This window comes from Scyliorhinus torazame, chromosome 9 (genome assembly GCF_047496885.1).
Source record: "Scyliorhinus torazame isolate Kashiwa2021f chromosome 9, sScyTor2.1, whole genome shotgun sequence".
Classification (NCBI taxonomy): Eukaryota; Metazoa; Chordata; class Chondrichthyes; order Carcharhiniformes; family Scyliorhinidae; genus Scyliorhinus; species Scyliorhinus torazame.
The window spans coordinates 172,100,301-172,127,226 of NC_092715.1; the positions used below are offsets into that span (position 1 = coordinate 172,100,301).

A 26,926-nucleotide genomic window follows, 5' to 3' on the forward strand; every position below is an offset into this window, starting at 1 on the left:
TATAAAGTCACACCGATGCAGAGCATGGCCGAAGAGAGAAACCACCACCCTTCGCCTTCTAGAGCGCTGGCCGCAGGTCATCTTACACCATCCCTTTCCTTACTTCAGGCCACAAAAGCAAAGTGGTAGCAGCAAACAAACACACAGCCTCCAGCCAGCTGCAGCTGCATTCGGATCAACCTGCCTCTCCCTCCCCCTCCTGCAGCTCTCAACAGTGGAAAGTTACATCAGAAATTCACACCAACACAGAGCATGCCAGAAGAGAGAAAGAGCACCCCTTCTCCTCTCCAGCACTGGCAGCAAGTCATCTTACATCCTCCCTTTTCTTACTCCAGGCCACAGAAACAAAAGAGCAAACAAACACACGGCATTAAGGCATTTGCAACTACCAGCAGGTGCAATCAGCAAACACACCCTGCATCACCACTTGAGAATATTTTAAACGGTCAATAGTAACAAAGATTTGAAAATCACTACGTATCATTCCACATTTTAGACCATAGAACCATTAAACAGCAAGGAAGCTTCACCTTTCCATATAGATACCAATAGAAAGCTCTATCAGCTCATTCTCACAAAAAAAACAGTATCATCCCTTGCAGGTTCCTCAACAGAATGGAGGATAAGCCTGAGAATGTGTTAGCATGTCCAGAACTTTGTCATAGAAATGATCTGTCCATCAATGCGTTACTTGTTTTTTTTTAGTCATTTACAAATTGTGGACATCGCTGGTTAGGCCAGCATTTATTGCCCATCCCGGGTTGCCCTTCAGAAGGTGGTGGTGAGTTGCCTTCTTGAACTGCTGCAGTTCTTGAAATGTAGGTGAACCCACTGTGCTGTTAGGGGGGGAGTTCCAGGATGTTGCCCCAGTGACAGTAAAGGAACGGCGATATATTCCCAAGTCAGGCTGGTGAGTGACTTGGGCGGGAATCTCCAGGTGGTGGGGTTCCCAGGTATCTGCTGCCCTTGTCCTTCTAGATGGTAATGGTTGTGGTTTTGGTAGCTGCTGTCTAAGGAACTTTGGTGAGTTACTGCAGTGCATCTTGTAGGTGATACACACAGCTGCCACTGTTCGTTGGTGGGGGAGGGTTTGAATATGTGTGGAGCAATCAAGCGGGCTGCTTTGTCCTGGGTGGTATCAAGCTTCTTGAGTGTTGTTGCAGCTGTTCTCATCCAGGTATGTGGAGAGTATTCCATCACGCTCCTGACTTGTGCCTTGTAGATGGTGGACATGCTTTGGGGGGTCAAGAAGTGAGTTACTCGCTGCAGATTCCTAGCTTTTGGCTTCCCCTGGTAGCCACACTATTGATATGGCTAGTCCAGTTCAATTTCTGATCAATGGTAACCCCCGGGATATTGATTGTGGGAGATTCAGCGATGTTAATGCCATTGAATGTCAAGAGGCGGTGGTTAGATCCTCTCTTGTAGGAGATGGTCATTGCGTGGCACTTGTGTGGCACACATGTAACTTGCCACTGGTCAACCCAAGCCTGGATATTGTCCAAGTCTTTCTGAATTTATAAAATGTACTGCTTCATTATCTGAGGAGTCAGAAATGGTGCTGAACGTTAGAACATAGAACATAGAACGATACAGCGCAGTACAGGCCCTTCGGCCCGTTGTGCAGTCATCCGCAAGCATCCCCACTTCTGACCTTATGATGGAAGGGAGGTCATTGATGAAGATGGTTGGGCCTAGGACACTACCCTGAGGAACCCCTGCAATGATGTGAGATGATTGACCTCCATCCACCACAACCATCTTTCTTTGTGGCAGGTATGACTATAACCAGCGGAGAGTTTTCCCCCTGATTCCCATTGACTCCAGTTTAGCTAGGCTCGTCCATACTCAGTCAAATGCTGCCTTGATGTCCAGAGCAGTCACTCTCACCTCACCTCTGGCATTCAGCTCTTTTATCCATGTTTGAACCAAGGCTGTAATGAGGTCAGGAGCTGAGTGACGCAGGTGGAACCCAAACTGAGCATCAGTGAGCAGGTTATTGCTGAGTAAGTGCTGCTTGATAACACTGTTGATGACGCTTCCATCACTTTGCTGATGATGGAGAGTAGACTGATAGGGCTGTAATTGGCCGGATTAGATTTGTCCTTTTTCTTGTGTACAGAATACCTGGGCAATTTTACACATTGCTGGGTAGATGCCAGTGTTGTAGCTGTATTGGAACGGCTTGTCTAGGGGTGCAGCTAGTTCTGGAGCACGAGTCTTCAGTACTATTGCCTACATATTGTCAGGGCCCAAAGCCTTTGCAGTGTCCACGTATCAGTGCCATTCTTCGTCATGGAGCCGCAGCTGTGCAGGCCCTCCCACACGGCCCAGTCTCACCGGAACCAAATCCTGGAACCCACGTATTCAACTGGCACTCTAGGTGCAGTTGAACATCCTTGACTTCCAGCTTGTTTAACCCGCGATGACATGCTATTTATATGCAGCACTCACAACTCCAGAAACAAAAGCATCAGCAATCTGCGATAGCATTTCTTCAACTGCGTCATCGGGTGACCCATTTGGATCAGTGTCATAACCCGGTCCTGCAGCGTATTCTTGCTTCAAACTGGGTTGCCTGCTGGTTTCATACATATCTTGAGCCTGGTCTTCCAGGACTCCGGTATCTTAGAAAAAAACTGTCCTCCTTTCCAGCTGCAACAAAGGACGGAAACAGCAACAGCAGACTCCAGGCATTTGAAGCCACGAACAGCAGCAAACATAACCTGCAGCTGTGAAGTGCTCTCACAACTAACAAGGCCAATTCCTTATTAGCAATAGCCTGCAGCTGTGAAGCTAGAGGCTGCTTAAAGTCAAAGGGAGTTGAGGTGACCCTCAGCATATAACCAAGAACAGGGCTCTGTTCGGGAAGTGTTTGGTAGGACAGACAGGCAGCAGCTATAGTTGCCGCTGTTATGGCTTGAAGGCCTCACAGACAAAAAGACCCTCACTCCCCCCAGCTCCCCCGGCCTAGGGGCGACCCCCGACCTGGAACGCTTCAGCCCCTCGACCAACCCCAACCCTCCTGAGGGCTCTCTCCGCCCCCCCCCCTCACCTAGCGCTGGGGCAGCAGCTCCAGGACCCTTGAGTTGGATGCCCGAAAATGGAAAATGGCTACTTGCCTCCTCAGTTCCCCACAGCAACCATTGTGCCAGCTTCACATTTTTAAAAAGGGGTACTAAGCGGATTCAATGTCAGTCTCGCTAATGAGATTGAAATTAATGCAAATTGGGGTGAATGATATACTCGCCATATTTGATGAATTTGCCATCGAGAGTGGGCCTGTTAGATGACAAACTGATTTGTGCTTTTGATTTTGGTCTCTCCCGCTATTTAACCGGCAAGCCGGGCACAGCGCAGTGGTTAAGTCACGCCCCGCATCGTAGATTCAGAACCCCAAAATTATCTGGCCAATGGATCTCTGGGAGACCCAGATTGAAAATCAAGCCCAATAAGCATCAAAACAGTGACTTTCATTAGTTTATATAACTAACACAAATCACACAATGAGTAGGCTACAATGAAAAATTATTGCTTTGCCTAGAGAGAGCTGCAATGCAGACCAGTCTAGGTGCAACCTGGGGCATTAAGAATCATATTAGGCAGCACGGTGGCGCAGTGGATTAGCCCTGCTGCCTCACGGCGCCGAGGTCCCAGGTTCGATCCCGGCTCTGGGTCACTGTCCGTGTGGTGTTTGCACATTCTCCCCGTGTCTGCGTGGGTTTTGCCCCCACAACTCAAAGATGTGCAGGGTTTGGCCACGCTAAATTGCCCCTTAATTGGAAAAAATGAATTGGGTACTCTAAATTTATTTTAAAAAAGAATCATATTGTTTCATAGAAAATATTAATGCAGTATACTTAACAGAAACTCATTCTAACCTGGGTTTGTTGTGACATGAATTCAACATATTTATGAACTGAAATGTTAAGGATGGAAATCTAGTGGGTTGCACCCAGCTATATAAAATAACTGATCCGAAAACCAGATTACTCGTTGCAGTTAGTGTTAACTTTGTATCCACTTTCTTTGAAACTTTTAATGCCGCATTGTCCCACTGAGTTTTCTGTTTGCTTTCATTATCATATCTTACTTAAACTTCCATAGTATTGTATTGTGAATGGGTGGTAACACAAATCTACTACTTATATATTCTACAAAGGATTAGATTCACAGAGGTTATCTCATTGCGAAATTTAAAAATGACAGTAAAAGTTCAGCTCAGAAAACCTTGGGAGCTGGATTTAACGGGGCACCATAGCCCCCACCAAATCCCTGCCAGCTAAAACATCTAACTATAGGCCCACCAGCTACCCTGCAGGAATTACTCTGCAGCAATTGACCATCAGTTGAATTGAGTTGGAACTTTCACCCCCCTGCAACAGGAAGTTCCATTGCAGGATCAATGGCCAGCAGCTCTATAGTTCCAGCAGCACCACAGGGAACAGTGCCCACTGCTGGCACTACACATGGTAGAGAGGAAGGCGTACAGCGCTGGATCCGATATTTGAGGTAAGTGTTGGAGGTCTCGCCTGAACCGAGATAGCTGTCTCTGGCGAGGCCGGGGGCGGAGCAGGGGGCAGGGTAGAAAATCCGGTGTGTTGGGAGGAGAACCTGCAAGGGCCCTGGGAGCCCATTAAGAAGAGATCCTACCCCCTATCCTGCACATGGAATGCTGCCAGGCAGGGCGCGAGGATTAGACCTCTGCTATCGCTGATTAAATTGTGCCACTGGTATAATCTGGCAGGTATGTGGGGGGGGCATGGCAAATGCTGGATTTAATGTGCCCCCACCTTCAAACACACCGGGGGGAGGGGCTTAAAATTGAACTCCTTGTTTTAGTAACTCAAAGAAAATGGAAGATGTTTTGAATCACATTTTCCTCTGATTTTTCCCTCTTTTGAAAAAAAGTGCTTACTTACCCTGTACAACACCATAGGCATTACCTTGTCCAAGTGGGCATTCTCTGTGCTCTCTGAGGATAGGCAGGGTCAGTGAGGGCTCACAATTGAGGTTAGTCGAACATCCACTTTCCGTCATTCGCTTTCCATAAAGAATGACTGGATGATAGCTATCAGAGTGGGAATCTGTCAAATTTTCAGAGCCCTAGTAATTTTTTAAGTTGCAATGTTTTTGAAAGTATATCTTTTTAGGATACCATTAAACCTGCCATGAAAGTTGATGCCATAATTTCTGTTGTCATAAGTAATTTCATGTTTATGCCTTTATGATAATTATTTATTTGTTTTTCCTTATCCAGAAAGTTGGCCTGTTGGATAAACTGTGACAATGTCAACGAACAACATAGCTCAGGCAAGGAAAATGGTGGAACAGTTAAGGATTGAAGCTGGTATTGAAAGGATCAAGGTGAGATTCAGAAATGTGCCGTTGACTAAGGTTTTACACTGAAAAAAATGTTTTCTGCCAACCCACATGCCGTATATTATTACTCAGTCCAGTGGGTACACAGTATATTCTCTTGGGCCAGTGTTTGATGGTGCTCTATAACCATAAGACAGGAGCAGAATTAGGCCACTTGGTCCATCGAGTCTGCTCCGCCATTCAATCATGGCTGATATTTTCTCATCCCATTCTCCTGCCTTCTCCCCATAACCCCTGATCCCCTTATTAATCAAGACCAGCTGCTTGGAGTTTTAATAAGACTGACCATGGCTGCTTAACCGTTATCATTTTCCCCCAGCACTCCCCTCCTCACCCATATTTAATCAGATGCAAAACTTCCTGTGTGAGGACTCGCAGCCCCACCAAACAACTTTAATACAAAGTAAATTAATGGCAGTCACAACCAATTAAATTGATGGAACCTTTCCTGATTTCACTGGTCAGAGTTTTGAGTTTCTTGAGCTCTGGATCTTGCAATGTGTAGTTTGTGATTTCTCCTCATTTTAACCTTTTCACTATTTAGAATGACTGATTAAATTGGCCAATCCACAACATGCATCAGCACTAAGTATCAACGGCCATCATACTGAATAGTAGAAAGTAGTGCACACCTACTCCTTAACACTTGGCAAGCTACCATTCTCAGTGCTAGCAGTTGGTGCTCACTTGCATTCCTATCGGTGGAGAGGGAAATTCAGTCACCCTAACTTGAAGGTGGTTTGTGGAGGAGCTGTTGTCAAGTGACACTTATCGTGCAGGGTGCAGAGGTTGCTGAGTGAGTGCTTGCTGAGAAGGGAAGTGAATAAGCTCTTTCTTTCTTTTTCTTTTTTTATCAAGAGGGGATGGCAGGGAAGGTAGTGCAATGTTCCTCCTGCAGAATGTTTGAGGTGAGGGATGCCATCAGTGTCCCTGCTGATTTCATCTGTGGGAAGTGCACCCATCTCCAGCTCCTCAGAAACCGCGTTAGGGAATTGGAGCTGGAGCTGGGTGAACTTCGGATCATTCGGGAGGCAGAGGTGGTCATGGATAGAAGCTTCAAGGATGTAGTTACTCCGAAGAATAAAGATAGATGGGTGACGGTGAGAGGGGCTGGGAGGAAGCAGTCAGTACAGGGATCCCCTGTGGTCGTTCCCCTTAGTAACAAGTATACCGCTTTGGATACTGTTGGGGGGGGGGACTTACCAGGGTTAAGCCATGGGGTACAGGTCTCTGGCACAGAGTCTGTCCCTGTTGCTCAGAAGGGATGGGGGAGAGGAGTAGAGCATTAGTCATTGGAGACGCCATAGTTAGGAGGATAGATAGGAGATTCTGTGGGAACGAGAGAGACTCGCGGTTGGTGTGTTGCCTCCCAGGTGCCAGGGTGCGTGATGTCTCGGATCGTGTTTTCGGGATCCTTAAGAGGGAGGGGGAGCAGCCCCAAGTCGTGGTCCACAGAGGTACCAACGACATAGGTAAGAAAAGGGATAGGGATGTAAGGCAGGAATTCAGGGAGCTAGGGTGGAAACTAAGATCTAGGACAGAGTTATTATCTCTGGGTTGTTACCCGTGCTACGTGATAGCGAGACGAGGAATAGGGAGAGAGAGGAGTTGAACACGTGGCTACAGGGATGGTGCAGGAGGGAGGGTTTCAGATTTCTGGATAATTGGGGCTCATTCTGGGGTCGATGGGACCTCTACAAACGGGATGGTCTACACCTGGACCAGAGGAGTACCAATATCCTGGGGGGGGAAATTTGCTAATGCTCTTCGGGAGGGTTTAAACTAGTTCAGCAGGGGCTTGGGAACCTGAATTGTAGCTTCAGTATACAGGAGGTTGAGAGTAGCGAGGTCATGAGTAAAGTTTCAAAGTTGCAGGAGTGTACCGGCAGGCAGGAAGGTGGTTTAAAGTGTGTCTACTTCAATGCCAGGAGCATCCGGAATAAGGTGGGTGAACTTGCGGCATGGGTTAGTACCTGGGACTTTGATGTTGTGGCCATTACGGAGACATGGATAGAGCAGGGACAGGAATGGTTGTTGCAGGTGCCGGGGTTTAGATATTTCAGTAAGCTCAGGGAAGGTGGTAAAAGAGGGGGAGGCGTGGCATTGTTAGTCAAGGACAGTATTACGATGGCAGAAAGGACATTTGATGAGGGCTCGTCTACTGAGGTAGTATGGGCTGAGGTTAGAAACAGGAAAGGAGAGGTCACCCTGTTAGGGGTTTTCTATAGGCCTCCGAAAAGTTCCAGAGATGTAGAGGAAAGGATTGCAAAGATGATTCTGGATAGGAGTGAAAGCAACAGGGTAGTTGTTATGGGGGACTTTAACTTTCCAAATATTGACTGGAAACGCTATAGTTCGAGTACTTTAGATGGATCTGTTTTTGTCCAATGTGTGCAGGAGGGTTTCCTGACACAGTATGTAGATAGGCCAACTAGAGGCGAGGCCATATTGGATTTGGTACTGGGTAATGAACCAGGACAGGTGTTAGATTTGAAGGTAGGTGAGCACTTTGGTGATAGTGACCACAATTCCATTACGTTTACTTTAGTGATGGAAAGGGATAGGTATATACCGCAGGGCAAGAGTTATATTTGGGGGAAAGGCAATTATGATGTGATGAGGCAAGACTTAGGATGCATCGGATGGAGAGGAAAACTGCAGGGGGTGGGCACAATGGAAATGTGGAGCTTGTTCAAGGAACAGCTACTGTATGTCCTTGATAGGTATGTACCTGTCAGGCAGGGAGGAAGTGGTCGAGCAAGGGAACCGTGGTTTACTAAAGCAGTCGAAACACTTGTCAAGAGGAAGAAGGAGGCTTATGTAAAGATGAGACATGAAGGTTCAGTTAGGGCGCTCGAGAGTTACAGGTTAGCTAGGAAGGACCTAAAGAGAGAGCTAAGAAGAGCCAGGAGGGGACATGAGAAGTCTTTGGCAGGTAGGATCAAGGATAACCCTAAAGCTTTCTATAGATATGTCAGGAATAAACAAATGTCTAGGGTAAGAGTAGGGCCAGTCAAGGACAGTAGTGGGAAGTTGTGCTTGGAGTCCGAGGAGATAGGAGAGGTGCTAAATGAATATTTTTCGTCAGTATTCACACAGGAAAAAGACAATATTGTTGAGGAGAATACTGAGATTCAGGCTACTAGACTAGAAGGGCTTGAGGTTCATAAGGAGGAGGTGTTAGCAATTCTGGAAAATGTGAAAATAGATAAGTCCCCTGGGCCGGATTGGATTTATCCTAGGATTCACTGGGAAGCTAGGGAGGAGATTGCTGAGCCTTTGGCTTTGATCTTTAAGTCATCTTTTTCTACAGGAATAGTGCCAGAAAACTGGAGGAAAGCAAATGTTGTCCCATTGTTCAAGAAGGGGAGTAGAGACAACCCCGGTAACTGTAGACCAGTGAGCCTTACTTCTGTTGTGTGCAAAATCTTGGAAAGATTTATCAGAGATAGGATGTATAATCACCTGGAAAGGAATAATTTGATTAGAGATAGTCAACACGATTTTGTGAAGGGTAGGTCGTGCCTCACAAACTTTATTGAGTTCTTTGAGAAGGTGACCAAACAGGTGGATGAGGGTAAAGCAGTTGATGTGGTGTATATGGGTTTCAGTAAAGCGTTTGATAAGGTTCCCCACGATAGGCTACTGCAGAAAATACAGAGGCATGGGATTCAGGGTGATTTAGCAGTTTGGATCATAAATTGGCTAGCTGGAGGAAGACAAAGGGTGGTGGTTGATGGGAAATGTTCAGACTGGAGTGCAGTTACTAGTGGTGTACCACAAGGATCTGTTTTGGGGCCACTGCTGTTTATCATTTTTATAAATGACCTGGAGGAGGGCGTAGAAGGATGGGTGAGTAAATTTGCAGATGACACTAAAGTCGGTGGAGTTGTGGACAGTGCGGAAGGATGTTACAAGTTACAGAGGGACATAGATAAGCTGCAGCGCTGGGCTGAGAGGTGGCAAATGGAGTTTAATGGAGAAAAGTGTGAGGTGATTCATTTTGGAAGGAATAACAGGAAGACAGAGTACTGGGCTAATGGTAAGATTCTTGGCAGTGTGGATGAGCAGAGAGATCTCGGTTTCCATGTACATAGATCCCTGAAAGTTGCCACCCAGCGTGTTAGCTTTTATTGGTAGAGGGATTGTGGTTCGGAGCCATGAGGTCATGTTGCAGCTGTACAAAACTCTGTTGCGGCCGCATTTGGAGTATTGCATGCAATTCTGGTCGCCGCATTATAGGAAGGATGTGGAAGCATTGGAAAGGGTGCAGAGGAGATTTACCAGAATGTTGCCTGGTATGGAAGGAAGATCTTATGAGGAAAGGCTGAGGGACGTGAGGCTGTTTTCGTTCGAGAGAAGAAGGTTAAGAGGTGATTTAATTGAGGCATACAAGATGATCAGAGGATTGGATAGGGTGGACAGTGAGAGCCTTTTTCCTCGGATGGTGATGTCTAGCACGAGGGGACATAGCTTTAAATTGAGGGGAGATATATATAGGACAGAGGTCAGAGGTAGGTTCTTTACTCGGAGAGTAGTAAGGGCGTGGAATGCCCTGCCTGCAACAGTAGTGGATTCACCAAACTAAGGGCATTCAAATGGTCATTGGATAGACATATGGACGATAAGGGAATAGTGTAGATGGCTTTAGAGTGGTTTCACAGGTCGGCGCAACATCGAGGGCCGAAGGGCCTGTACTGCGCTGTAATGTTCTATGTTCTATCCCAGACCACCTATAGGTATTTCACAACTGGTGGGGTCCTGGGATTAAATCTTATTTAATTGCAGTTCATTCAACTGGAGTATGTGTAGTTCTGGGAGACCCATTAAAGGAGTCAAAATATAGTCTCATTCTCCACACATGTGGTTACAGTAAAGAACAGAACATGCTGAAAATACACAATAGACCCAATAGACTACAGCTGAAGTATTAAACTCCCCTTTCTCTTTTCAGATACTGATGAGCTTGCATTTTGCAGGCTTCCAGTATTTTGTAATATTCCATATTTCCAGGTTTTATTTTCTATTTACCTATAATACAACTTTAATGATAGTTTTACAAATATATTCCTGTTTTCATCATGTAATATTATATAATTATTGTAGAAGAGAAAGTCTGTTGTTTCCTATGTCTAATGATGCTAATAATTCTAAGGTTTGCATGGGTTATATTATCCAACCACCTATTATGAATGGGAGGTAAAAGAAATTAAGACCAAAGTTATCCACTCCTATCTCTGGCAGACTGGTGCAGCCAATCCAACAATTCAGTGTTGCTGCTTTCTGGACTTGTTACCAGACATGACCGAGGTTATAAAATATGTCTGCCCAAGTATGAGAGGGTGCAGTGTGTTAATATGCAAATAACAAAAAATGACATCCAGCATGTTTCCATCATTTGCATCATGGCAAGGCTGGAAACCAGGGAAACCTGTCTGGTGATACTCGGAGCAGTGAAGGGCAATTTTATGTGCTTACTTTTGCGTATATAAAAAGCTGTATGACCACTTCAGCAACCAGCACTGTTAAGTTACAGCTTCTGAGATTTTCTGCAGAATTCTCCTGCCATTTTTTAACAGATTCTTTGGCAGAGACTCCTTTGTCTGTCAAAATTAATCAAATCATGGGAACGACTGAAACTCGTCCACTGGTGTGCAGAGATCCCGTCACACTGAAGTTGCACCCTAGGTTTTACTAAATTCCATGCTGTTATGGTTCCAAAGTGTACTGAACATGCACGTAAATTCAGACAACTTGCTTAAACAAGTCAATTCTGAGCTCCCATGATTGCAGTGTATTCTGCACAATTGAAGTTTTTTTTATTCCTTCATGGGATGTAGGCTTCGCTGGTTAGCCCAGCATTTATTGCCATTGAGAAGGTACTGGTGAGCTGCCATCTTGAAATCGTGCATCTCTGAGGTGTAGGTACACCCACTATGCTGTTAGAGAGGGGGGTTCCAGGATTCTAACCCAGGACAGTTGAAGGAACAGCGATATAGCTCCAAGTCAGGATGGTGAGTGACTTGAAGGGGAACTTGCAGGTGATGGTTTTCCCAATTATCTGATGCTCTTGTCCTTCTTGGTGATAGAGGCCGTGGGTTTGGAAGGTTCTGCCGAAGCTACCTTGGTGAGTTCCTGCAGTGCACCTTGTAGATGGTACACACGGCTGCTACTATATATCGGTTTTGGAGGGCGCGAATGTTTCAGGATGGGGTGCCAATCAAGCGGGCAGCTTTGTCCTGGATGGTGTCGAGCTCCCTGATTGTCGTTGGAGCTGCACACATCCACGCAAGTGGGGCACATTCCATCACACTCCTGATTAATGTCTTCTAGATGGTTGTCATGTGAGAGTACCTTTAAGAAATGAAAAAATGAAAATCGCTTATTGTCACGAGTAAGCTTCAATGAAGTTACTGTGAAAAGCCCCTAGTCGCCACATTCCGGCGCCTGTTCGGGGAGGCTGGTACGGGAATCGAACCGTGCTGCTGGCCTCCCTTGGTCTGCTTTAAAAGCCAGCGATTTAGCCCAGTGTGCTAAACCAGCCCCTAAGACATGGATGTTTAAGCAATGTACCTTTAAGAAAACAGTGATATCAGAGGGGGTGGAGCTGAATCAGATCAGCCATTTTGCAGTTTAGCTTTGCAGGTTGAAAAGAGCTTGAGAGTGTCTGTGTTTGCAGTGAGCTGGATCTCTGCCATGAAAGACTATCTCTGGATCATTTGGGTGATTTTAACTCATAATAGTAAAGCCTTTAACCTGATGTGATTCTGTTTTCAGGGTTAAGTCTCTTGGAAGTTTGAAGGAACATTTTGAGGAATTATTTACTGTTGCAATATTTTCGGCATTATCTTTGAAGTAAGGGGTGTTAAGAGATCCAATGTTTATTTAAGATGTTAAGTTGAGTTCATGGAATAAACATTGTTTTGTGTTTAAAAACCCACGTGTCTATAATTGTAATTCCACACCCAGGGAACAAGCCGTGTGCTAGGAAAAGCAACAAATACATTAAAGGGAGAGGTTGGTTGAAATCCATGATACATTTTGGGGTACTGAAAATGCCAAGCCCATAACAATTGGGGGCTGGTCCGGGATAAAAGTCTATCTATTGGATTGGCTTTTTTGAACTTAAAAGACAGTGAAGGATTGTTGCTTTTCCAGTGTGGTATTTTAGTTTAAGTGGGGAGAGTGAACAATGGCTCTTTCAGAGACTCAGAATGTTTTGGGGGTGGAGAATGTCACACGTAGTACTTTACGGACAGAAACGAAAAGCAGACTGTTAGATTTGGCAAAAACATTGCAGTTAACATTACCTGACAAAATGCGAAAAGATGAGGTAATTATGGCGGTGGTTAAGCATTTAAAGTTGCCTGAGATAGAGTTTGACTCATTGGAAATGGCAAAAATTCAGTTGCAAATTAAACAAATGGAACATGAGAAAGAATTAAAATGGCTTGAATACGAGAGTGAGAGAGAGGAAAGAGAAAGAGAGAGAGAGGAAAAAGAAAGAAAAAGAGAGAGAGAGGAAAAAGAAAAGGAGAGAGAAGAAAGAATAACCCTAACAGAACAAAAAGAAAGGGAGATACAGATCAGGGAAAAAGATAAAGAGAGGGAGTTTGAACTTCAGAAAATGGCCATGAAACATGACAATCAGTTAAATTTGGCTGACATAAAGGGAGACGTACAGTTGGATGATAGTGATGAGGATAGTGAGAAAGAGCATCATAGTCGAAGGCTTGGTGGGTATCTATTTAAATATGTCCAAGCATTGCCAAGGTTTGACGAGAAGGAAGTGGAAGCCTTTTTAATTTCATTTGAGAAGGTAGCTAAACAAATGAAATGGCCACAGGACATGTGGGTGTTACTGATTCAAACAAAGCTGGTAGGTAGATCTAGTGAAGTGTTTGCATCACTACCGGAGGAGGTATCTGAAACGTATGAGGAGGTGAAGAAATCCATCTTAAGTGCATATGAGCTAGTGCCTAAAGCTTACAGACAAAGGTTTAGAAATTTAAGGAAAGAATTTGGTCAAACATACATGGATTTTGAAAGGCTCAAACAGAGCAATTTTGATGGGTGAATAAGGGCTTTGAAAATCAACCAAACGTATGAAGCTCTCAGAGAAATTATACTTTTGAAGGAGTTTAAAAATTCAATTCCTGATGGAGTGAGAACTCCCGTGGAAGAACAGAGGGAACTGCGAGATTAGCAGCGGAAATGGCAGATGATAAGGAATTAGTTCATACATCAAAGATTGGTTTCCGAAATCAGTTTCAGCCAGTGAGGGATAGAAACTGGGGACATGAGAAATACTCAAGTGGTAAAGGTAAAGGTGATCTGATGGGAGAAAATAAAGAGAGTGTACCTCAGATAAAAAAAGAAATCCAGGAGGGTGGAAAAGAAATGAAAAGTTTCAGATGTTTTCACTGTAATATATTAGGCCATGTAAAGTCACAGTGTTGGTGGTTGAAGAAAAGCACTGGGAAGGCTGATGTGGTAAAACAGGATAAGACAGTGGGGTTTGTTAGAGTGGTAAAGGAAAACCCAAGGGAAGCGAAGGAGGTGCAAACGATTGTTCAGCCTGTTCAAGAAGTAATTGTTAAGAAGGTGCCAGATGTCTTTAAAGAATTTACTTGTGTCGGTAAAGTTTACTCATGTGTATCAGGAGGAGCAGGTAAAGAAGTCACAATGTTAAGAGATACAGGGGCTAGTCAATCTTTAATGGTAAGAGATGAGGAATTATGTAATTTGGGAAGAATGTTGCCAGAAAAAGTGGTGATATGTGGAATTCAGGGTGAGAGGAGTAGCGTTCCATTATATAAGGTAAGGTTGGAAAGTCCAGTGAAGAGTGGTGAAGTGGTAGTAGGAGTAATAGAGAAACTATCTTGTCCAGGAATACAGTTTATCTTGGGTAATGATATAGCTGGATTGCAGGTGGGAGTGATGCCTACTGTGGTTGATAAGCCAGTGGAAAATCAGACAACTGAAGTGTTGAAGGATGAATATCCTGGGATTTTTCCGGATTGTGTAGTAACAAGGTCGCAAAGTCACAGGTTAAGACAAGAGGAGAAATTAAAGAGTGAAGATGAAGTTGAAGTGCAATTATCAGCAACGATTTTTGATCAGATGGTTGAAAAAGAACAAGAACAGGTGGAGGTTGAGGAGGATATTTTTAGTTCAGGAAAATTGGTAGAGTTACAACAGAAAGATGTAGAAATAAGACGGATATATCAGAAATCATATACGGAGGAGGAATCTGAGAGTATACCAGAGTGTTATTACCGTAAAAATGATGTCTTGATGAGAAAATGGAGACCTGTACATATGCAGGCGGATGAAAAGTGGGCAGATGTTCATCAAGTAGTGTTGTCGGTAAGGTATAGAAAGGAGGTGTTGCGAGTTGCACATGAGGTACCAGTGGGAGGTCATTTGGGAACAAGGAAAACTCAAGCTAAAATCCAGAAACATTTTTATTGGCCTGGACTACATAAAGATGCAGTTAAATTTTGTCAATCATGTCACACATGTCAAATAATAGGGAAACCTCAAGCAGTGGTAAAACCAGCGCCCTTAATACCCATTCCAGCATTTGAGGAACCTTTTACATGGGTTCTAATCGGTTGTGTAGGACCGCTTCCTAAAACAAAAAATGGGAATCAATATCTTTTGACTGTAATGGATGTGTCTACTAGGTTTCCAGAGGCCTTTCCAGTACGTCATATTACAGCTAAAAGGATTGTGGCGGAGTTACTTAAATTCTTTACTAGATATGGACTACCCATAGAAATTCAATCGGATCAAGGAACAAATTTTACTTCAAGGTTATTCAAAGACGTTGTGGATAGCTTAGGAATAAAACAATTTAAATCAACTGCGTACCATCCAGAATCACAGGGAGCGTTAGAAAGGTGGCATCAGACATTAAAGATAATGTTGAGGGCGTATTGTCAAGATTACCCAGAGGATTGGGATAAAGGAATCCCATTCGGATTGTTTGCGATTAGGGATGCACCTAATGAGTCTACCAAATTTAGTCCTTTTGAACTAATTTTTGTTCATGAGGTAAGAGGACCACTTAAATTGATTAAGGAAAAATTGGTGGGTGAGAAATCAGAAATTACACTATTGGATTACGTGTCAAATTTTAGGGAACAATTAAATAGAGCAGGTGAATTGGCTGGACAACATTTGAAAGTTGCACAAAATGTGATAAAACGGGTAGCGGACAAGAAATCCAAAGTTCGTAGTTTTGCCAGTGGGGATAAAGTTTTAGTGTTGTTACCAGTGGTACGGGAGCCTTTAAAAGTTGGTTTTGTGGACTGTATCAGATTGAAAGGAAGGTGAGGTGAATTATGTGGTAAAAACACCAGATAGAAGGAAGACTCACCGAGTGTATCATGTGAATATGCTTAAAAGGTACTTTGAAAGGGAAGGAGAGAAAAAGGAGGTTTTAATGATTCTAACTCAAAGTGACGAACCAAACCCAGATGACTGTGAATTTGACATACCTCAAATTAAATTGGAAAATGAGGATGTTCTTAAAAACTGGGATGAATTGTTAAGTTACCTTCCAGAGGAAAAATGAACAGTCCTGAAAGAGTTATTGATATTACATGGGCAAGTTTGTAGAGATATATTGGGAAGTACTAAAATGGCTGTACATGATGTAGATGTGGTAAATGCTGTTCCTATCAAACAACATCCATATAGACTTAACCCTTTAAAATTGGCACAGGTTAACAAAGAGATTGAGAGTATGCTTAAAAATGGCATAATTGAAGTGGGTTGCAGCCAATGGAGCTCACCATCGTGATAGTACCTAAACCAGATGGTACCCAACGGTTGTGTGTGGACTATCGAAAGGTGAATGCAGTTACAAGAACGGACTCTTATCCTATTCCACGTTTGAGGGATTGCATTGAGAAATTGGGACAATCTGATTTTATTTTCAAATTCCGGACATGGAAAGAACATTTAAAACATCGTATGGAGTTCTTCGATTGACTTCAGGAGGTGGGTTTGGTGATGAACCTAGCCGAAAGTGAATTTAGAGAAGCCCGAATCACTTTCCTTGCGGAGTTTCCGATACCCTCAAGACGAAGGGAAATAATGCGATTTCTTCACATGAATGAATTTGATCGAACCTTTGTGCAAATGTTTTGTGGCGTGATTACTCCACTGATGGACTTGCTAATGAAACGTCAAAAATTTCAATGGACAGAGGACTTTCAACAGGCCTTTGACTGCCTGAAAGCTGTGATCACCAATGCTCCTGTATTGGAGAATTGCAAGGGGCTCTGGGTTTGGATTGAACTAAAGTATCTGATTCTAAAGAGAAATGCCGAGGAGTAGAGGAATGGATGGACCGTGCAGAGACTTTGTTCAAAAAGACTCAATCGAGAAGGATTTTGGTTGGAGGAAGAAGAGCAAAGAAAAATGGACTATATTATTATACCTGTTTGCATGTGTTGTTTTTTTCAAAAAACGAAAAGGTATATTTACTGTGTACATTTCTTAGTGGATGGTGAAAAAGTGAAAAATGAAACCATCTTGAAGTTGATGGTTTTTTTTTTTTTCTTGGGGGGAGGTGTCATGTACCTTTAAGACATGGATGTTTAAGCAATGTGCCTTTACGAAATCAGTGATGTCAGAGAGTGGGTGGAGCTGAGGTCAGATCAGCCATTTTGCTGTTTAGTTTTGCAAGTTGAAAATAGCTTGGGAGTGTCTGTGTTTGCAGTGAGCTGGATCTTTGCCATGAAAGACTATCTCTGGATCATTTGGGTGATTTAAACTCATAATAGTAAAGCCTTTAACCTGATGTGATTCTGTTTAAAGGTGTTAAGTCTCTTGGAAGTTTGAAGGAACATTTTCAGGAATTATTTACTGTTGCAATATTTTCGGCGTTATCTTTGAAGTAAGGGGTGTTAAGAGATCCAATGTTTATTTAAGATGTTAAGTTGAGTTCATGGAATAAACATTGATTTGTGTTTAAAAACCCACGTGTCCACAATTGTAATTTCACACCTAGGGAACAAGCCGTGTGCTAGGAAAAGCAACAAATACATTAAAGGAAGAGGTTGGTTGAACTCCATGATACATTTTGGGGTTCTGAAAATGCCTCGCTCATAACATGGTGGACAAGCTTTTTGTAGTCAGGAGGTGAGCTACTTGCTTCACGATTCCTAGCCTTTGACCTGCTATTTTAGCCAAAGTATTTATATGGCTAGTTTAGTTCAGTTTCAGGTCAATGGTAGCCCCCAAGATGTTTATAGTGGGGGATTCAGTGATGGTAATGCCATTGAATATCATGGGGTGATGGTTGGATCCCCACTTGTAGGAGGTGATCATTGCCTGGCAATAGTGTGTCACTTGCCACTTGTCAGCCCAAGCCTGGATATTGTTCAGGTCTTGCTACATTTTGACATGATCTGTTTCTGTGTCTGAGGAGTCATGAATGGTGCTGAATATTGCGCTATTATCAGCGAGCATCCCCCCTTTTGGCCTTATGATGCAAGAGAGGTCATTGATGAAACAGTTGAAGATGATTGGGCCTAGGGCCTACCCTGAGGAACTCCTGGGGTGGAATTTTACAGATGATGAGCAATCGGCGCTCGCCATCCTGAGAGTCGGCGCCTAATGCTCATCAGCTGTCAACTCTTTAAGTCCCACTGCCATTTAAACTCCCTTGGGTGTTGATTGGCAGTGGGCAGGATTTCTGCCTACCCTGGGAAGGACGTCCTGCCTTGCAGAGCTGTTGGCCAATCAGTTTGATCGACAAATCTCATTAACCTGGCCAAGCACAGTGCGGCAGTGGCCAGAAGCAGTACTGCAGCACTCTGCCTGTGACTAAGTCCTGAGATAAATCCGTGCGCGGCGCCGGGGGTGGGTAGGCCAGGAGGGGAGAGAGTCCTGGAGCTCAAATGTCCTGAGGGTGGGGGCACCCCAATTCTGAGGGCGCCTTCAGAGTGAGATGCCCGCCTTCCAGCCCGGATTGGGGAAAGGTGCAAATGTCACTTTCATATCCAATCCCCACCCGCTTCTGGCAGCCTTAAAATTGAAGCTGGGCAGGATATGTCCCTTTATTGGCCACTTAAGGGCCTTAATAGGTGAATGGCAGGGTTTCCTGCCCAAGACCCATCTCGCCCAAGCATGAAATTGCATCTGGGCTTCGGCGGGGGGATTCCCAGGGGGAATCCAATCCATTCAATTTTACACGCCCCCATCCCCCCACCTCAGAATCTGCTTTGGTGGCGGCATAAAATTCTGTCCCTGCAGTGATGTCCTGGAGCTGAGATGACATCTCCAGCAACCACAACCACCTTCCTTTGTGCCAGGGATGACTTCAACGAGCAGAGTTTTCCCCCGATTCCCATTGAGTCTAGTTCAGCTAGGGCTCCTTGATGCCATACTCAATCAAAAACAGCCTTGATGCCACCTCTCACTGCACCTCTGGCGTTCAGCTGTTTTGAATTTGTCCTGCTTTTTGTGTACAGGGACATACCTGAGCAATTTTCCTCATTGCCGATAGATGCCAATGTTGTAGCTGCACTGGCACAGTAAGGAGCATGGTAAATTCTGGAGCACAAGTCTTCAGGACTGATGCAGGAATATTGTCAGGGCCCATAGCCTTTGCAGTATCTAGTGCCTTCAGCTGTTTCTTGCTATCATGTGGAGTGAATCGAATTGGCTGATGACTGATGTTGGGGACCTCTGGAGGAGGCTGAGATGGATCATCCACTCAGCACTTTAGCTGAAGTTTGTTACAAATGCTTCAACCTTATCTGATGTGCGGGTCTCCCCCATTTTTGACAATGGGGATATTTGTGGAGCCTTCTTCTCCAGTGTGTAATTTAATTATCATTTGTCCTTCCAATCACTGGTTTCTATATGCCATTGGTAATGCACAGAAATACTTGGAATTCTTTTGAGAATAGGTTGAATAACTGTAAGTACATGATTGCAACCTGCTGACAGAAATAATCTAAATTCATAACATCACACAGAATTAGAGATAAAGGAGTTCTGTTTTGGAGAAAATTAAGAGTATAAGCTCTGAACACTGCGTTAAAGAATTTCATAACATTTTTAGAAACAATTGTAAACATTGAATACCTGAGTACTCAGAAACGGCACAAGCTAATGAAACATTATTGAATGTGTGTGAAACATTATTGAATCATGCACCTTGGATTTAATTTTACATTCCTTTCATTTCGGAACCATATCCAGTCAAAGATCTTGAAAAATGCCCTTGGGCTCGGGAATGCAAGGCTAAGGATTCAAGTCTGAGAGCTGTTATGGAAAATAAAGGTTGCGTGTGGCCAGGTTTGCCTGCTCTGGCGCCTGGCATGCAATAGTGTGAAGAAAATACATGAATGAATAGAAGGAATGCATATGTGTTTGACTCCCGGTGGCGACATGAAGAAGAAGGTCGCATGTAAGGTCATCCCACTGAATGACTCCCACTGGAGTCCAGGATTTTTGGTTCTTTTCACCTGGTTCCCGGGGATAATTGGTGGACAAATTCATCCCAATTGAAAGCATTTTGTGTGAGGAGGTCAAAAGGCACAAAAAAGAATATTGGGTCGAAAGGTGTGAGCAGTAGCCCTTCTGAGGGTTTGAGCAAGGTGCGGAGTGCTGCTGGATTGAAGATGGCAGAGGCAAGCTTGGTGGGTAGGGCCGCACCCATTACAGTGACAAGCTGACGGAGGTATTGGCTGTCGAATTTGAAAGACAATTCGGCAAGCATTTTGAGAGGCAAGGGAAAGAAATTATGGAGACCCTCAAAAAATCGGTGGATAATGCATTGTTCCCCATAATGGAGGTTTTGGGGAAGACTTCGGAGACAGTGCGGGTGCATAGTGAGGTGTTGAAGGGGATGGAGGCAACACTGCCGTGACATAGCGATCAGTTGGTCTCGCTGAATGCCGAGCTATGGAGGGTGGAGGCTAGAAACAAGAGCCTGAGGGCTAAGGTTGAGGAACTGGAGAATAGGTCAAGGCGGTAGAACCTCCGGATTGTGGGATGACCTGAGCGGGTGGAGGGTCCAAGGTCGACTGAAGTTTTCAAGGCGATGAAGTTGGTGGGGGAGGACGATCAGGTGTCCCCTCGAGATTGATCGGGCACACCAGTCATTCCAGGTGAAACCACGGGCGAATGAGCCACCACGAGCAGTGATAGCATATTTTCATAGCTATCAGATAAAGGAGAGGGTCCTGAAATGGGCCACGGATAATCAGGAGATTCGTTGGGAAGGCAGCAGTATCCAAATATACCAAGATGTCGCGGAAGAATTGGCAAGGAAGTGGGCAACCTTTCATAAGAAGTCAGCGCTTTTTAAGAGTGGCGGTCGCTTTGATGTGGTGTACCCGGCGAGACTGAGGGTTGTATGTGGACTTTTGTTGTAAAGATGTGTGATTTGTTTTATTTTTTTCCCTGTTCCCCTTCTGCCTTTTTCTTTTATGTACAGAACTGTTGTTAATTGAAATTAATGTGGTTTGCTTGGGAATTTTTATTTTGTTTGTTCTATTTTCTCTATTTGGTGAGCATTTGTAGTTTAGAAGGAGTATTTGGTTGGGGGAAGGGGGGGTTGTGAGGTGGACTCAGGGTTGAGGAAGGGCTGGTGGAGTTTTGTCTCTTGGGTGTGGTGGTATTGGTTTTCCGTTTCTTTTCTAGGGTTCTTAATTTGTGTGATGTGGGCTCTGGCGGGGGGCTACCTCGCTAGCAAGCTGAGGTCGACTAGTGAACGGGAGTGAAGTGGGGGGGAGGGGCTGCGGCTTGCTGGACCTGTTTAGGCAGGTTTCAATTCACCTAGAAGGCATGAATGGTGAGGGGGAGTTATCATAGAATCATAGAATTTACAGTGCAGAAGGAGGCCATTCGGCCCATTGAGTCTGCACCGGCTCTTGGAAAGAGCACCCTACCCAAGGTCAACACCTCCACCCTATCCCCATAACCCAGTAACCCCACCCAACACTTAATTGTGGACATTAAGAGCAATTTATTATGGCCAATCCACCTAACCTGCACATCTTTGGACTGTGGGAGGAAACCGGAGCACCCGAAGGAAACCCACGCACACACTGGGAGGATGTGCAGACTCCGCACAGACCCAAGCCGGAATCGAACCTGGGATCCTGGAGCTGTGAAGCAATTGTGCTATCCACAATGCTACCGTGCTGCCCCAATTAGCTGGGGGATTTATGGGATGTGGGAGCAGAATGGGTAGAGTGATGACGGTGACTGGGGGTTGTTTTTTGTCCCATCAGGAGGGTGGAGCTGGCCGCCATCTTGGATGGGCTCCAGTTATGGGGGGAGGAGGGGAGATTCCCTCACTGTGGAAATGGCTTGAAGGGAGGATGGGTGAGAAACCCCCAGTTCGATTGGTTACTTGGAACTCGGGGGTTGGGAGGTCCAGTTCAGCGAACAAGAGGTTTCTCTTACTTGAAGAGCTTGAGGGTCAATGTGTGCTTTTGCAAGACACCCACCCTCGGGTGACGGATCAGATTAAGGGTTGGGTGAGCCAGGTGTTCCACTCAGGATTTGACAGCATGCCCCGGCAGGTGGCAATACTAATTAACGAAATTTGGTTCCAGGTGGAGAATGTGTTAGCCGACCAGAGTGACAGGTATGTTATAGTTCTGGGAACATTGGGAGGTAAGTCGATGGTTTTATTGAGCGTGTACGCTCCAAATTGGGACAATGTAGAGTTCATGAAGAGCTGGCAGCCATGCCAGATACGGATATCCACTAGCTGATTTTGGCGGAGATTTGAATAGCGTTCTGAACCCTAAGTTGGATCAGTCTAAGAGGAAGTCGTTGGCCCCTTCGGGGATAGCGAATTTATTGGCTGATTTCATGAATTACATGGGTGGAGCAGATCCGTAGTGGAATTTGCACCCTGGGGGCAGGGAATTCTCCTTTCTCGCTCCAGCGCACAATGTGTACATCGACTTTTGTGTGATGGGTAGGTCTCTGCTGTCAGGGGTAAGGAAAGGGGAATATTCCATGATAGTGATTTCAGATCACATTCCGCACCTAGTGGATGGGGTCTTGGAGGTGGGGCTGGCCCAGCGTCCGGCGTAGAGTTTGGATGAGGGGCTGTTAGCAGATTTGGGATTTGTGTGCAGATGGCCAGGGTGATTGATAAGTATGTGGAGTTAAATAAGAATGGGGAATTGTTACCTCGGTGGCGTGGGATACCCTGAAGACAGTGGTGAGAGGGGAGATGACCTCGCACAAGGTGCAGGTGGACAGGGAGGCAACTGAAGAGCGCCAATGGTTGGCAAACTAGATCTTGGAAGTGGGCAGAAGGTACTCGGGTGACGCCCATCCCAGAGCTTCTGACTAGTAGAAAGAAGTTGCAGATGCAATTTGAACTACTATCTGTGGATAAGGCGGTGTGCCAGTTGTGGCGCTCGAGGCGGGGTAACATATGAATATGGGGAGAGGGCCAGTTGCCTTCTGGCCGGTCAGTTGAGGCGGCAAGCAGCCTCCCAAGAGATTGTCCAGAATCGCGATTGAGGTGGGGGACTTGTGTTCGCGCTGGATAAAGTCAACGGGGCTTTTGAAGTGTTTTACAAGATTTGGATTTGGATTTGGATTTTGTTTATTGTCACGTGTACCGAGGTACAGTGAAAAGTATTTTTCTGCGAGCAGCTGAAGAGATCATTAAGCACATGAAAAGAAAGGAAATAAAAGAAAATACATAATAGGGCAACACAATGTAACTACATAACACCGGCATCGGGTGAAGCATGCAGGGGTGTAGTGTTAATGACGTCAGTCCATAAGAGGGTCGTTTAGGAGTCTGGAACCTCTACAGGTCGGAGCAGCTGGGGGAGGAGCCGGATATGTGGGAATTTCTGGAGGGGTTGGGGTGTCCTAAGGTAGAAGAAGAGTACCGGAAGTGGAACGGAGGAGGTCTGGACAGTGATTGGGCACATGCAGATCAGTATGGCGCTGGGGCTGGATGGGTTCCTGGTGAAATTTTATTAAATGTTTGCTGATCGACTGGTGCCGTTATTGGTGGAGATGTTTGAGGATTCGGTAGCACGTGGTCTCTTCCACAGGCAAAGGTGCCAGCGTCCATCTCACTTCTGCTAAAGAAGGATAAGGACCCGGTGAAGTGTGGGTCATAGCACCCGATTTCCTTACTAAATATGGATGCCAAGATTTTGACCAAGATTTGAACGCTGAGGCTGGAGGAGTGTCTCCCTCAGGTTATTGGGGAAGATCAGGCGGAGTTTGTGAAGGGATGATGGTTGTCGTCGAATGTGAGGCAGCTTTTAAACCTGGTACTGTCCCCGGCAGAAGGAAGACAGCAGGAGGTTACTGTGGCATTGGATGCTGAGAAGGCTTTTGATAGGGTAAAATGGGGGTATTTGTTTGTGATGTTGGAACGATTTGGGATGGAGCCTAAATTCGTAGCGTGGGTCCAGTTGCTCAACAAGGCACCTAAGGCCTGTTTCCTTGCAAATAATGTTAGCTCGGGATATTTTCAGTTACACAGGGGAATGAGGCAGGGATGCCTTACATCCCTTTGGCCATTGCCCTGAGGGCCTCGGATAATGGGAGGTGCGGTCAAAAAACAGGATGTCCTTGTACGCTGATCTTTATGTGACAGCGCCGATCCCCACAATGGGTGATATCATGGCGCTGCTGAAGCGTTTTGGGGCTTTTTCACGGTATAAATTGAATTGGGAGAAAAGTGAGTGTTTTCCAATTACTCCACCGGGAGGTGAGCCAATCTGGAGGTGTTACCATTCCGCTTAACGGGTTCCCATTACAGGTATCCGGGGGTGTAGGTAGTTTGGGATTGGGTCCACCTTCAGAAGTTGAACTTCACGAGTTTAGTGAGCAGGGTTAAGGCAGACTAACAGAGGTGGGATAGCCTCCTGCAGTCCTTGGCCGGCAGAATTCAGTTGGTGAAAATGGATGTTTTGCCGCGGTTCCTTCTTCTGTTCCAGTGTTTGCCGGTTTTTCTGCTGAAATGCTTTTTTGGAGGGATGGAGGAATTGATTTTGTCTCTTATTTGGCTGGTAATGTGTCTAGGATTTGGAAGACGGTCCTCCAGAGAGACCGGCAGTCAGGGGGCTTGGCGTTGCCGAACCTGATATATTATTATTGGGCCATGGATGTGGAGAAGGTGTTGGGTGGTGTGGGGATCGGAGGCTGTATGGGTGCGGATTGAGTCGGGTCACGTAGGGGGGCGGGGTTAAGGGCGTTACTGACAGCCTCGCTGCCGTTTTCTCTGGGGAAATATTCAGCGAAGCCGGTGGTAGTCTCCACATTGAAGATATGGAGACAATTTTGGCAACACTTTACATCGGGGGCGGTAACGAAGCTGGCACTGATCTGTGCGAATCACTTGTTGAGCCAGCGAGGTTTAGGGGATGGGAGGAGAAAGGGGGTGGAAGGGATAAGGGATTTGTTTTTAGAAGGGCGATTTGCGAGCATGCAGGAGTTATTGGAGAAATTTGGGCTTTCAGTGTTGGAGATGATTTAGTGCCTACAGGTTTGCAATTTTGGACAAAAACGGTTTTCCTGACATTCCCTTTAAGAACACAAACTTAAGAACATAAGAACTAGGAGCAGGAGTAGGCCATCTGGCCCCTCGAGCCTGCTCCGCCATTCAATGTGATCATGGCTGATCTTTTGTGGACTCAGCTCCACTTTCCGGCCCGAACACCATAACCCTTAATCCCTTTATTCTTCAAAAAACTATCTGTCTTTATCTTTAAAATATTTAATGAAGGAGCCTCAACAGCTTCACTGAGCAAGGAATTCCATAGATTCACAACCCTTTGGCTGAAGAAGTTCCTCCTTAACTCAGTCCTAAATCTACTTCCCCTTATTTTGAGACTATGCCCCCTAGTTCTGCTTTCACCCGCCAGTGGAAACAATCTGCCCGTATCTATCCTATCTATTCCCTTCGTAATTTTATATGTTTCTGTAAGATCCCCCCCTCATCCTTCGAAATTCCAATGAGTACAGTCCCAGTCTACTCAACCTCTCCTCGTAATCCAACCCTTCAGCTCTGGGATTAACCTGGTGAACCTCCTCTGCACACCCTCCAGCGCCAGTACATCCTTTCTCAGGTAAGGAGACCAAAACTGAACACAATACTCCAGGCGTGGCCTCACTAACACCTTATACAATTGCAGCATAACCTCCCTAGTCTTAAACTCCATCCCTCTAGCAATGAAGGACAAAATTCAATTTTCCTTCTTAATCACCTGTTGCACCTGTAAACCAACTTTTTGTGACTCATGCACTAGCACACCCAGGTCTCTCTGCACAGCAGCATGTTTTAATATTTTATCATTTAAATAATAATCCCTTTTGCTGTTATTCCTACCAAAATGGATAACCTCACATTTGTCAACATTGTATTCCATCTGCCAGACCCTAGCCCATTCACTTAACCTATCCAAACCCCTCTGCAGACTTCCAGTATCTTCTGCACTTTTTGCTTTACCACTCATCTTAGTGTCGTCTGCAAACTTGGACACATTGCCCTTGGTCCCCAACTCCAAAACATCCATGTAAATTGTGAACAATTGTGGGCCCAACACTGATCCCTGAGGGACACCACTAGCTACTGATTGCCAACCAGAGAAACACCCATTAATCCCCACTCTTTGCTTTCTATTAATTAACCAATCCTCTATCCATGCTACTACTTTACTGTGAGATGACTGTGAGATGTGGCAGGTCCGGGAGGCTTCCAGTGTCCCGGATGGCTTCATCTGCAGAAAGTGCACCCAACTGCAGCTCCTCACAGACCGCATGGTTCGGTTGGAGCAGCAATTGGATGCACTTAGGAGCATGCAGGTGGCGGAAAGCGTCATAGATCGCAGTTATGTAAATGTGGTCACACCCAAGGTGCAGGCAGAGAAATGGGTGACCACCAGAAAGGGCAGGCAGTCAGTGCAGGAATCCCCTGTGGTTGTCCCCCTCTCGAACAGATATACCCCTTTGGATACTGTCGGGGGGGATAGCCTATCAGGGGAAAACAGCAGCAGCCAGAGCAGTGGCACCACGGCTGGCTCTGATGTTCAGAAGGGAGGGTCAAAGCGCAGAAGAGTAATAGTAATAGGGGACTCTATAGTCAGGGGCACAGATAGGCGCTTCTGTGGACGTGAAAGAGACTCCAGGATGGTATGTTGCCTCCCTGGTGCCAGGGTCCAGGATGTCTCCGAACGGGTAGAGGGAATCCTGAAGGGGGAGGGCAAACAGGCAGAGGTCGTTGTACATATTGGTACTAACGACATAGGCAGGAAGGGGCATGAGGTCCTGCAGCAGGAGTTCAGGGAGCTAGGCAGAAAGTTAAAAGACAGGACCTCGAGGGTTGTAATCTCGGGATTACTCCCTGTGCCACGTGCCAGTGAGGCTAGAAATAGGAAGATAGAGCAGACAAACACGTGGCTAAACAGCTGGTGTAGGAGGGAGGGTTTCCGTTATCTGGACCACTGGGAGCTCTTCCGGGGCAGGTGTGACCTGTATAAGATGGACGGGTTGCATCTAAACCGGAGAGGCATAAATA

General features: G+C 45.4%; 1 protein-coding gene across 16 annotated transcripts in view; it reads left to right on the forward strand.

Annotated features, from left to right (window-relative positions):
* LOC140429588 (guanine nucleotide-binding protein G(I)/G(S)/G(O) subunit gamma-7) overlaps positions 1-26,926 on the forward strand; it is a 508,117-nt gene that overhangs the window by 411,564 nt on the left and 69,627 nt on the right. For all 16 annotated transcript variants that reach the window (XR_011949129.1, XR_011949128.1, XR_011949130.1 and 13 more), the window contains one exon: positions 5,261-5,367. Coding sequence is in view for 13 of the 16 variants with exons in the window: in XM_072516810.1 (XP_072372911.1) it covers positions 5,261-5,345 (85 nt within the window). In the remaining 3 variants the exon portion in view is untranslated. The remainder of the gene's footprint in view (positions 1-5,260; positions 5,368-26,926) is intronic.